The 13,468-nt window shown below is 36.3% G+C and overlaps 1 protein-coding gene across 1 annotated transcript in view; it reads left to right on the top strand.

The window, feature by feature from the left end:
* The window catches only part of LOC131063812 (probable methionine--tRNA ligase), a 111,486-nt gene that overhangs the window by 16,310 nt on the left and 81,708 nt on the right, over positions 1 to 13,468 (top strand). Inside the window, exons 5-7 of the mRNA XM_057997755.2 lie at positions 6,389 to 6,544; positions 6,696 to 6,926; positions 7,182 to 7,325. Of these exons, the coding sequence (XP_057853738.2) occupies positions 6,389 to 6,544; positions 6,696 to 6,926; positions 7,182 to 7,325 (531 nt within the window). The remainder of the gene's footprint in view (positions 1 to 6,388; positions 6,545 to 6,695; positions 6,927 to 7,181; positions 7,326 to 13,468) is intronic.

Here is a 13,468-nt window from a genome sequence, read left to right as displayed (position 1 = left end):
TGTAAGGGAGTCAGCCAGATATGAGAAAATTGTGATGTCTTATTAATAAGAGAATTTTCTTAATCAGATTTCAAGAAGGTATCAGGACGGGGGCATGACAGATAATAAAATCTATGCAAAACAATCTAAATGTGTCTTTAGGGTAAAGAATTAGAAGGACATGTGATGTTACCTGAGAGTGTTAAGACCCTAAGAAGATTACATCAGTGAAAGAGTGGCGAAAAACTAAAAATATTGAAGGTTTGAGTGGATTTTGGGGCCTAATAAGATACTAAAGAAGATTTGTTCATACCTAACATTATATAAAGAAAGATATCTTTTGGGAAGGTACAAAATCAAATGTCCAAAAATTTGTGACTGAATGTTTGATATGCCAACAAAATCAAGGGGAAACTATAAAGACTCTTATAGGGTTGCCTATGGACTTATAGAGTTTTGCCAAAGTCAAATAATTTTGATGTAATTTTGGTTGTTGTGGACAGACTCATTAAGTATGGACATTTTTGTGAACTCTCATTTATTTATGGAATTCCTACAATCATAATGCAAAATAGAGCCATCTCAAAATTCCTATCTCAGACGGAAGAATTTACCAATTGAAGATGCAACATGGAATGATGATCGATTCATACAAAAGTTTTCAGAGTTGCTCAGTGTTGAGGGTAAAACTTTTGTGAAGGGGATGGAAATGTTATAATTCAAACATCATATATTTATAAGTTATATAATATATTCTTGAGTAAAATAAGGATAAGCACTTGCGGCATGCTTAAAATTTCTAATCACAGTACTATGGCAAAATTATTGATGAACATTATACAAAAAGTTTATGGAATTCCTACAATCATGTTGCAAAATAGAGCCATCTCAAAATTCCTAATCAGATGGAAGAATTTAACAGTTGAAGACTCAACATGGAATGATGATTAATTCATACAAAAGAATGTAGAGTTGCCAAGTGTTGAGGGTAACACTTTTCTGAAGGGGATGGGAATGTTATGATTCTAACATCATATGTTCCTAAGTTTATATAACATATTCTTAAGTATGATAATGATAAGCACTTGCAGCATGCTTAGCCTTAACATTAGTCTTAGATAATACCTTGACTTCTCTTAACTAAAATGGAGGGGTGTGTCCCTATAAATAAGGAATACCATTTTATCATCAAATATTGGATACATATATTATTATCTGATTATTGGAGGTCACCCTTTTGAAGTGGTTTGCTATTTATTTTCAAGAAATATCATAACAGAATTCTTGGGGAAATTAAATCATGCAAGATTGTTTGGATTAGAAAAAGCACCTTTGAATTTCTTCATCGATTCTTTGTCAACAGGTCCTCGTCATCTTATGTAAGAGCATTGTATTCTGTTGCATTTGCAGGTTCTGAAAAACCTCGTTCCACCAACTCTTGAATATCTTGTCCACTGAACAGTCTTCCTTTTGATTGTCCAAAAATCATAGTTTTCTTCCTTGAAAATGGCTACTAGGGTTGATTGAAGGCATTGCTATGTCGTGAATTGATTACACTAGGACTAAATGTATACCTTCTGATGGATATGCTGCCGACATGATAAACCTACAAAAAACTGCTCATTTTTGGCTCTATTACCCCTTGTAAGTTTGGGGAACCCTCAGGTTCAACTGGTTAGTATATAAATAAACAATTATTGCTGCAAAAAGAGATACACACTACAACATTAGACATGAAAAATAAGATAAGAAATAAATTGCTGAACCTGAAAATTGTGCACATACAGATATGCTGAGCTTAATAACTTTTTTCAATTCTGATATATTATTTTGAAAAAATGAAATTACATTTAGAGCCATTATGTTGGTTCCTATTCTTAAAACTATCATTCCATGAACTGCAGAAGTACTCAAACAGACCTCAGATAGACCATACAAGAATACAAGACTGCAAAATTTGGCATAAGTAAGAATTAGTGTCTAATTAATTTGACAGTTGCAGTATTCACAGCTGTTGATATATTTTTTTTCTATTCAAGATAGTTTATCAAAACAGCGAGTACATTATGAGGAGCAGCAGCTCCAAATAGTATCAACATGTGTCACCAGTCAAAAAAAGTAAGACGAAGAGTTCTTAGTTACAACAGATACATATTTAACTAGACCATCAAAAAGACTATTAATCCCATGCTACATTCAGCCCTGTCACAGTCATAGGTGCCAAGTGGAGGCACAATCAGGTTGGGATATGCTTTTGGACGTATGGATTGGTCTGGTGTCTTCATCTTACTGTTGCCTTCATCATCTGCTGGTTTAGGGATCTTTTTCTCCTCCATGAATTTTTTGAGTAATTTCAATTCTTGTTGATTCAAATATTCCTTGCATGTGGAAAGAAATGAGCTGATCTAATTTCTGTTTTGTAAACAATAGTAATGCCTTCCTTGAGCAATATCATGAACCGGTCCTTAGGTATCTCAAGAGCTGCGAAGATCTGCAACATAATAGAAAAGTAGGTGAGCTCGCATTTGAACTTTAGTAAGATGCCTCCTAATGCCTTGGAAAATCTCTGCATTCCTCTTCTTCCAAATAAGTTACAAAATCTCATTAGACAAATCAGGCCAAAATTTGTTCAAATCAACATTAAATGCATCAACATATCCAGCTAAAATTTAATACCAAGAAAAACCACAAGGATCAGATCAATTGACAGGAAGACCAAAGAAAAGGGACCAAATAGCCACTGTACATTTGCATTCAAAAAAGAGATGTGCAAAAGTCTCAGGGACATCACAAATATCACAAATTCTAGTAGTCAGACCATAGGATTGTAAAACATGACCAACAGAAGCCAACAAAAAACAGGCTTTCTTGGGTTCCACAGAGTAATGCTAGATGTGAAGGAGTCTAGTGGACCATTTAGCAGCAGGCCAATCAATCTTCCAAGAAAGGTTTAGCCAGCTCTAAATCTCTCCAGAGCTAGTAATCATAGTATACAGTTTGTTAACAGTCATATCCTGAAAGTTAAGGAGATTTGATTCAGAAACCACTTGCCCTGGGAATGTATCTCCCACGCCTTTCCTAATCATAAAATATTTTTTTTATGGGTTGGAGGAATACCAAAGTCAGCCATCATCTTCTCCCAAGTCCTCGTATTGTTATTGACCAAATTGTCTTGCATATATTGCACCCCCAAGGAATTGCAAAATTTTGCAGAGCGGCCTTGAGACAAGGCCAACCGCTTCTTATTATGTACCACATTCTACCATAAAGATCTGTTCTGAACACAGTACGTCAGAGATGCAGATATAGCATTTCCATTTCTGACCAAATGTTTGACTTAATCCATGCCTTCCATAGAGTGGCAAATATAGGCGAGCCAAAAACCTTAACCTCAAAATGGCCAAACAATATATCTTGAAGATAGAGGGCCCCACTGCTGTCCTTTCTTTGGTCTAGAGAGATATAAATTATTTTTAAATAGAATTTTCCAAGGCTCATCTCCTTAAAGGGCCTTGAAAATCCATTTAGCAGCAAGTGCGATGCCTTGGATCCTAAGATCCAAGGCCAAGGCCACCCATTTGTTTGAGGAGACAACACCATTCCCACCTTACACATTGTCTTTTCTTATCGCTCTTCCCATTAGACCAAAGAAAATCTCTCAAAATCCTGAAGTCTATCAAACTGAACATTACCAAACAACCAGGCTGAAGAATGATAAATAGCATGAGAGGATAAGACTTTTTGAACAACCTGAAGTCTGCCTACAAGGGAAAGCAGGTGAGTTTGTTATTTGGCATGTTTTTTTTCAATCTTCTGGAAGACCCATTTCCACATACTTTACATGGAAGGGGATATTGCAAATGGAATGCCCAAGTACTTTACCACCTTTGATGGGTCAGCCCACTGCCAGTCCAACCTTTACTGGCAAGCCAAGTGGGAGGATCTTTAGACCACCCCAACAGAGTTGATTTATGGGGGAGGTCTTAGAACCAGAGGCATCACAAAAAATTTGCATTTTGTCTATAATGTTGTCAAAATGTTCCTCGGATAGTTCAATAGAGTAGTGTCATTAGCAAACTAGGCATTAATTGCTCCTAGTTAGGAAACCTGATACCCTTGATTGGAGGAGAGATAAGATTGGTTCTATGAAGATAATGCATTGCATCAGCAGCAAGAACAAATAATGCAAGAGCAATGATCTTTGGAAGAGAATAGGGTCTGTGAGCTCTCCATTAAAATCTATTTGAGTGGAAGAGTCATTAAATAGGATATTCATCCATTTGCAGAATTTATGTGGAAACCCAAATGCATTCGGCATGTCAATCACAAAGACTATTCTATCTCGTCATAAATTTTTTCAAAATCAAGTAGAATCATAGCAACATTCTGCCCATCATGTTTAGCCCAATGCATGCCCTCCCAACTAGTGATCGAATTTTCAAGTATACCTCCCCTTGATGAAGCCAGTCTGAGTCACTGAAACAATTTTCTTTAACATTCCTGAGAGTGTTCTGCCCAAAGTTTTAACAATAATCTTATAAGAGACATTGAGGAGTGTAATAGGCCTCTAGTTTTTGATCAAAGTTTTATCTCCTTCCTTAGGGATCAACTTGATGATACCTTTGTTGATGTTAGTTCCCAAGGCGTTTGTCTTATATTCATAACAATATTCTTCTAGAAGCTTAGTAATAATTCACTCAATATCAGTAATATAGAACTTAGAGTTGAGCTCATTAGCCCCCGGAGAGTTGGAATTGGTTAATGACTTGATAGTTTCCTCAATTTTTGCTATAGTAACATCCTTTTCAAGTTCAAATGCATCCTCAGAACAGACCTTGGTTGGAATCATTCTGAGACAAAACTTTATAGCTTCAAGAATTTTATCATTCAAGTCAGAGGTAAACAAATTTTGAAAGAAAGAGTGGAAGGCCTTTTTCATAAAGGTGTGCCCTTTTGAAACTGTCCCTTTATCCTCAATGTCCAATTTCCTCTCTACTATGTTTGTGTCTAATCAATTTGAGGAAATATGTGGAACCCTTGTCCCCTTCTTGGAGCCAGTTCATTTTGGCTCTGATCTTCTGTAATGTCCCTTCTCAAATGACAGGCCACAGGATGTCAAATTCTGACCTGCAGCATTCCCAAGGCTAGAATTAAATACGTAATAAAGGGAATGAGTGATTAATTAATTTTGAACCTTAAATAGCAATAGTTATGATAATAATTATTATAATTCTTCGTTGAGTCTTAAAGAGTGTGCCACTTTTAAAAACAATGTTATTTCACCTAGGTGGGCACCATGGTGGTACAAGAAATAAATATTAATGCAATTATAAACCTAGGTTGATCCAAGGCGAATTGTCTAAAAGCATTGAATGTTCTAGAAGGCTCAATTACTCCTTTTAAAAGGAGGTCGATGCCATTGTCTGGGCATTCTACAACATTTGATATACATTTGTCTTAGCTCTGAAAGTCCTGCAACAGCTTTTGAACAGGACGAAACCCGTGTACCTGGTCTGGATGAAACCCCAGCCCATATAAGATGTTTTTCATGAAGAAATCTTGCAAAGGAAGGCAGCGATTATTAGTATGTGAGATAGCATTGTTCTGAAGGCTACCAATTACAGAGTTTAAAGGCAGTGATTGAAGCTTAAATTCATATTACTGTGTATTATGGTGATTTTCCTGACGCTAGGAGGTAATATTGCAAACTCTGTGAAATACTATGGGTCTGCTGTAATTTCCAGCAATCAGCTACAGTCTGTTGTGGCACAGCGGCCTGCCTGTGAAGCCCAGTAACCATTCCTTCCAGCCACCAGCAGCTGTAATTAATGCCCTGTGATCAGACTGGCATTTGGTGCCAACTGGTATGCATGTGTTCAAACGATTGATGACTGAAATTGCCTTCTGTTTCTGTCCCTAGCTTCTGTAACTGGAATTTGTATTGAAAGGAAATATTATTAATTGTTAGGAACCCTCGAGAGTGATGGCATTATATATATGACTACTTGAATTATCAGACTTGTTGAAAATCTGTGTTCAAATGCCAGTCTATTTGTGGTTATTTAATTTATAAAATAAAATCATTCAGTTGGGTTGCAAATAGTTTTTGTAAAATTACCGGCAAGAATATTTCATTTTCTGTCACTGAAACTTATAATTTTGAGCCTTTGTGAGAAGCCATTTGGTTCTGATGAGACAGGCTTATAACCGAGGGTTAGGGCTATTGATATTTATTGGAAAAACTCCTAACCACAAATGAGCGTAATTTATTTAACTTGTGTCATCATTTGTCACAATATTTGATTCATTTAATTTTGTTCATTTGATCTCTTTCTTCTTAACATAGTAATCTCAAAATGTGATGCATTTATCATTGTCATTTTGACATTTTCCAACAATGATTGTGCAGCTATATTGTGATACATGCAATCGCTTTTTAGCAGACAGATTTGTACATGGTACTTGCCCTGATAGTGCATGCAGATACGAGGATGCGCGGGGTGATCAATGTGAAAACTGTGGAAAAATGTTGAACCCTACAGAACTCATAAATCCTAGGTGCAAGGTGCAAAGTGCAAACAATAGTTTATTACTTTTATATTCTCATACTTCTTTTCTTATGAATCTCATCACTAAGTAAAAGTTTTCTGGATAGGCTGAAAGAAAAAAAATACAAGTTCAAGCTGGACGCAGTTGAAAATTGTTTTCGTTTGTAGGTCTGTCGAAACCCTCCTTGCATTCGTGACACCGAGCACTTATTCTTGGAACTCCCAAAGCTGCAAGACCGCTTGGAGGAGTATATTAGCAATACATCTGCAGTTGGTGGTTGGAGTCAAAATGCTATTCAGACAACTAATTCTTGGTTAAGGGAAGGATTGAAGCAGCGGTGTATTACACGGGATCTTAAGTGGGGTGTTCCTGTTCCACTTGAAAAGTTTAAAGATAAGGTCTGTATCATGTTAATTTTTGTAGCCTTTTTTTCTCCTTTTCTTTATTGTGATGCCAACACTAAAGAAAAAGTAATGCTAACACTTCTGAAAGTTCAAATTTTTCGTGTTACCTCTCATCCAATAATGTTATTGAATCACAGGAATGATTATTTTGTACAATTTCTTTTGAAGGAAGATACGGAAGTTTTAAGGTGAATGAGACTGCCATTGTTTGAGATACAATATACTTTCTAATATTTAAGTTTTGTTCAGGTTTTCTACGTATGGTTTGATGCTCCAATTGGGTACATATCCATAACAGCCTGTTATACATCAGATTGGGAACAATGGTGGAAAAATCCAGAAAATGTGGAGCTAGTTCAATTTATGGGCAAGGACAATGTCCCATTTCATACGGTAAGGTTTTTGAAAATCTGATACTTAAAGTAATTCTTATTTATCATACAAATTTGAATGTTCGTCCAAGTGATTAAATACAGATGTTACTGTTAAATTTTTTTTCTAATGTGTAGTCAGACTAAGGTACGGATTCATCAAGTATGATAGGCATATTCAGATGTCTGTTTAATGAATATTTCTCTTTCTTATGCAAACAAATAGGTTCTATTGTGATTTAAAATATGGACCATGGAAATTCTAATTATAGAAGGAGATCAATAGGGTAGGATGTTGCTATGACACCATATTCAAATAATTATAGTAAGAGTTAAGTTTGCACGGTTTCCTTTTCACAATTGCAATAAAGGAATTTTACTTTGGAATTTTGTCCGCAGTTGCCAGTTACTATGCTTAAAATAGGCATAATGCCTATCCACATCCATGGTTAAAATCTTGGAGTTGGCAAATCTTGGCAACATTTATGGTTAAAATCTTGGACTTAGTAAATCTTGACCACCTATTTACAAAATAATCTTTAGAAACATGCATGAAACTGAATTTAGAGAATTCATAAGTAGTTTTTCATTTATCCACAAAAAAAATTCAATACACGTCAGAGTGTCATATGGTCATAAATTACAAATGCATATTAATATTTCACAAATTCTTCTACAAGTAAAACTTTTAAGTGTTTGTTTGATGTCTTTGGAGTGGATGGTAATGATTTTGCTTGAGCTGAATATTTTTCTTAGGCATATCATAGGTAACTGCATCGACTGAAGATCCAATTGATGCCTCCTCTTGTGTTGCTACATTTGTTGTCCATTCTGCTGCTACTTTCTCAAGATCAGTGATCTCATCCAAAAAAAACGATGGGTTTCACCTTATCAGTGATCCAATCTGAATGCAAATCTATGCCATCTTGGTCAATTGCATCATATGTGCCCCTTCTTGCAATCTTTTGGTTATATAGATGAAGGTTGTATTGCAAAAAGACAAGGCCATTCAGGTGCTTTGGAGTCAACCTTTTGCATTACTTGTTGTGAATGGCTTCAAATGTGCTCCAATTGTGCTCACACCTAGAAGTGCTATAGGGCTGGGACAAAATGTGAATTGCTGGCTTTTCAAAAGTAGCTGTTTTTGCACTATAATCTTCCAAATGCAAATTTACAAGGACAAATTTATATTTTGTAAGTAACATACTAAATTGAAAGATAAATTAAAACTTTTAAATATCTTAGTTAACAAAGAAAATTATATATATATAAATTTACTTTGCTGCAAAGTTGTTTTTCTTTTAATGCATAGAGTTAAAGAAAACAACCTCCATTTTGTGGCCTTGTAAACTTGCAACGTGTCCAAAATCATGTCTCTAAGGTCTTCATTAAGGACCATTCTTTCTATTCTTGTACTGAGGCCATTCATGATCTCCTCATTAATCCTGAAGATATCAGAGAAGAAAATCTTCAAGTTCAGCAGCACGAATGCATGTTTTTGGTGTGACCTCGTAAAAATGAAATATTGACTTGATGGCCTTATACCAAGGCCATTCATGATCTCCTCATTAACCCTGAAGATATCAGAGAAGAAAATCTTCAAGTTCAGTAGCATGAATGTATGTTTTTGGTTTGACCTCATAAAAATGAAATATTGACTTGATGGTCTTATACCAACTACAGAACCCTCACCAAGGGTTTTGACACCTAAAAGAAAACAATATCTAAATCGAAAACTTTTGAATGACAAAAAAATGGTAAACTAAAATCATGAAAACTTATTATGGAATATTAATTTGATAATTTCATAAGTTACCTTGAGGATCTTGTCCATTTTGTCTGGTTAAAAGCTCATAAAACTGGTTCTTGCTATCGTCTCCCTTTTGGCCTTCTTTGAATAAGGAGAGATCACTCACCTAGTGATCATAAACACGTGTAGCAATTTTGAGGATTTTCATGAGAAAATTTGTGTAGGGATTGAGGATAAAAACTTGTATTTTAATGTGAAATCATGCCTTTGAAGGAAAAGTCATGGGCTGGTTAAAGGATGAATTGCATGACTTTTTTACGATTGTGAGGAAAATTGTGCAATAAATTGCAGCATTTCTTAAAGTTTGACAGCCAAAAGGCTAGAGTCGCGTAGGAATAAAATCACGACAATTTTTAAACATATTTTTTGTGAAAAAATTTGTAACTTGTAAATTTTTAAAGCAAAGGGAGGGTTTTGATAAATCTACAGAGAACATTTGTGACCAGTATGTCACATGATGAGCACTTTTTTAGCCCTCCGAGTAGGAAGATGCGGCCAGAGCAACTTGAATCACAACTAAAAACTTTTTTTTACCACCAACTATAATTTGTGGCTAGGGTTTTTGAAAAATTGGTGGTCAGGTTTATAGTTATAAACTTATACAAAAAATAGCTAGGGCAGAAAGAGGTGGTTTAGCAAGCCAATTTTTTGTTTTAGGTGTTTTAGACACAAAGGGACCAGCTAGGGTTTGCTATGGGTACTTTTGAAAACCCAACAACTAGGGTTTATTTCAGGAGGTTTTCTAAAGGCTAACTATGGTTTTTCAATAATGGCTAGGGCAGCCATGTAGCTAGGCTTTATAGGACATAACCTAGGTTTGAGACAAAATTGGAGTCAAACATTGAGGAAAGGGAAAGAGTCATGAAGTATCTTCATAGCTAGGGAAAACAAACTTGAACAAAATTAAATGTTTTAGTTGTCACGTGTTTTGGTCATTATGCATCATGGTGTCTAGACAAGAAGAACCAGGGGAGGTATAAGTAAAAGGAGGTAACAATCTTCACAAGAACTCAAATGGACGATTTTGTTGCCAAGATTGAGAGGGCTGAAATGTCCCCCACAATTTTTTTTCAATTTTTACACAATAATTTCACCATTAGCATATACATATTGGTGGTTAGACCAGCCACTTCCACTTTTTAGCGGGGTAAAGAAATACTGGAATTTAACAACTATTTGGCGGTATAAACAGCCAATTACAAATCCAAGAAGACTGAAGTAAACAAGACAATCACTCAACCACTTATTCAGCGGGAGGATTGGAAATAACAAACTATCTACTCAACCACTTATTCAGTGGGAGGACAGGAGTACAAAATGAAATAGAGATAGGCAGCGAAGCCAGCCTCTTCCACTTATTCAGTGGGTGTTGTGAAACAATTCAGAATGAAGTTTGCTGTTAGTACTACTAATTAGTACTACTAATCAGCATTACAATACATAACACGAATTGCAAATCAAGAGATATCACTGTCCAACAGCTCCAAATGATGTTCAATGTATTTCTCAAGTTTCAAGAGTCTCTACCAAAAAAGCAACCCCCAAACTCCAAACTCTAAATCTGATATACTTCACCAGCAGATTGAAAACACAGATCAGCAACATAAAAACACACTAAAATGCTCATAACTCCTCCAAAACTCAACGGAAAGACTTGAAACTAAGTGCAAATGAATTCTAGAGAGGAGGCGTCCAAACCAAGACCAACAACCAGCTGCAAATCTGATCAAACCATTAATGCATGCCTTCCAAGACAGCCATAATTAACCTCTGAAAACTAGCAAAAAGGATTGCCTAGGCCTTTGGAAAATAAAGAGAGAGTACCCAGAAGCAACAAAAATTCCCTCTTAGACTTATGATGGAAAAATCACTTCAGCTCTACAATCAGCCGACAACCTGGAAATTCACAAACACCCCAAAACACATCATAAAACATCAAATGTTACTACAACAATGAATTCCATCTGTTCTTCAGTGTAAAGAACAGTCTTACAATCTCAACTAGTTGCTATCCCTCAAGCAAGAAGCCAAGAACCAGCTAGGAGGTATGCATTCCTCAAAGCAATCAATCTAAATTTTGGCAGCACTTCGTTACAAATATTCATGCATGTCCAAATGAGGAGTAGAGCCCTGTATTTATAGAGAAATATCCCCTCAAATTCAAATTCAACTCCCTCCAAATGAAATGAAATCAAATGCCATCTTGGATGCCTAAAGCAATATAATATTTGACTTTAGCTAAAGTCATATAATTCCTTCAAAAGGGATGACAACTTAACAATTGTTTACACATTGCAAAGATTATAATCTTTAATGGAATATTTCTAAAGTGGGCGCCCAACCCTAAGTCATAAAATAATTCTTTACCACCAAGTCGACCCCTCAAGTCATAGCTTGAATTACATAAGTCACGCCTAGGCCAAAGCGGACATTAAAAGGCCCATAGAGAGCTAAGGCCAAATGGCCTCTGAACTAGACCATTGAAACTTGCCAAAAATAGGACTTACTAAAAATAGCATACTGCTAAAAATAGTAAGTGTGTCCAAATGCATTTTAATCACATTCTGAGCAGCCGTTGCAACTTACCAAAAATAGTAAGTCCGGAAAAGTTTTCGGATCTAGTTGCATGTCACACCATTGCGAAGCTCTCTAAAAACCCAGAGAAATGAGCTGTCCTCACCCCCACTTACTAAAAATAGTAAGTTTACCAAAATCCATTGCTTGCTATGCATGCACATTCATTGCGAAGCTTTCTGAAAACCTAGAAGTAATCCAGAATCAAAATAGTAAAACTCCAACATGCAAGCCACCAAAAACGCCGAGACATCCTCCTAGAAGTAGGAAACCCTAATTTTTGCTCCCGACTAGCCTACGGATCTCCGGAATAGGCCAATGGCCAACTGAATTGATTACCGCTGAGAAGGAGACATTACAAATAACCAGGGGAAGTATTAGTAAAAGGAGGTAACAGTCTTCACAAGAACTCAAATGGACGAGTTTGTTGCCAAGTTTGAGAGGGGGTTCTCAATGGTTTCTTGTTTTTCAAGCAATGCTTGATATGTGGACAGTTGGGCTTCTAGGCATATGATATCAACCCAAGATTATTTTATCAATTTCAGGAAACATAATTTTGGAGTTTTGATTGAAGTTGGTGATGATGCCCAAGTATTCAAAAGGAGTTGGTATGATTCCTTTCAGCTTCAGTCAGGTATCTCTTTGGAGGTCAATGAAGTTTTGTTTGCTCCTAGTTTGGGGAAGAATTTTCTTCCAGTTTCGGTAATGGAGGACAAGGCTTTGTAGTTGAATTTAAGGATTGACTTGTTTTTATTATGTTGAAGGGATCTATCCCAGCTACAACACGAGTGATAGGGGTTAGAGAAGGCAATCTTTACAAGTTACACGATGAACTGCTTCTAGCAGCATTGGTGAGTAACACCAATGATTTAGAGTCTTCTACTTCCAAGAAGCTATAGAACAACATGATGAATCTAGCTATGTTTGGCTCATAAACATTTACTTCAAAGAAGTTAGAAAACTGCAAATGCTTTGCAAGGTGTAAGTTGCAAACCTTGCCACACTTGCTCTCATGAGTTCTTCCCTTTGGTGCGATATCTCGTTGAACTGAGAACCTAAGGGTGACTGTGGATATGTTTGGTGATATTCCTAACCTCTTCCACCATGGGTTTTACACAATCAATTTTGCCTATGTCCTCCAAGTGAAGGTCAAGGCAATGTGCAATGCAAGGAGTTCAAAAAAGTGTCAGGTGCCTCTTTTGAAATAGCCACCATGTTGCCACATACACAATTGCATTATTGGTTACTTTCTCTACATTTTCAATGCTCACTCAAATACAATCTCCAACAGTACACTCTTTTTTTGGCATTTTTTTACCTTATTTGAAGCATCCATGTATTCCCAAAACACCATCTAATGAAACCATTCAATGTCACTAGGGAGTTGATGAGGTTGCAATTCCTTCTAGCCATCCAACTATTTGAAAGTATTGTGCATCCATGCTCTTTGCCAAATTGAAAGGAAGGTTGTTGTAGAACCAAAGCTTAGCACACGCCATGTTTGTCCTTGCCCTTGCCCAATGTTGTACCTTCGAGCAAATGTTGTGATTAAGCATCTTTTGAGGAACAAAAAATCTTGTATATGGTTGGAGCTCAATGGAGTGTATGAGCTGTGAATTTGTGGATTTCCACAATAGCCCACAATATCTAGCCCTTATATCATCCATTGACTCTTGCACCGTATTGGGATTCATTACTGATGCAATGGCTGCTTGTATCCTTGCCTTGCTGTTTTTTTGGCTTAGTCAAAGATAGGGCTACATGTATCTCCCATTGAACCT

This window comes from Cryptomeria japonica, chromosome 8 (genome assembly GCF_030272615.1).
Source record: "Cryptomeria japonica chromosome 8, Sugi_1.0, whole genome shotgun sequence".
In the NCBI taxonomy this organism is placed as follows: domain Eukaryota; kingdom Viridiplantae; phylum Streptophyta; class Pinopsida; order Cupressales; family Cupressaceae; genus Cryptomeria; species Cryptomeria japonica.
Note: the sequence above shows the minus strand (reverse complement) of the source record. Positions and strands in the feature narration are given on the sequence as shown.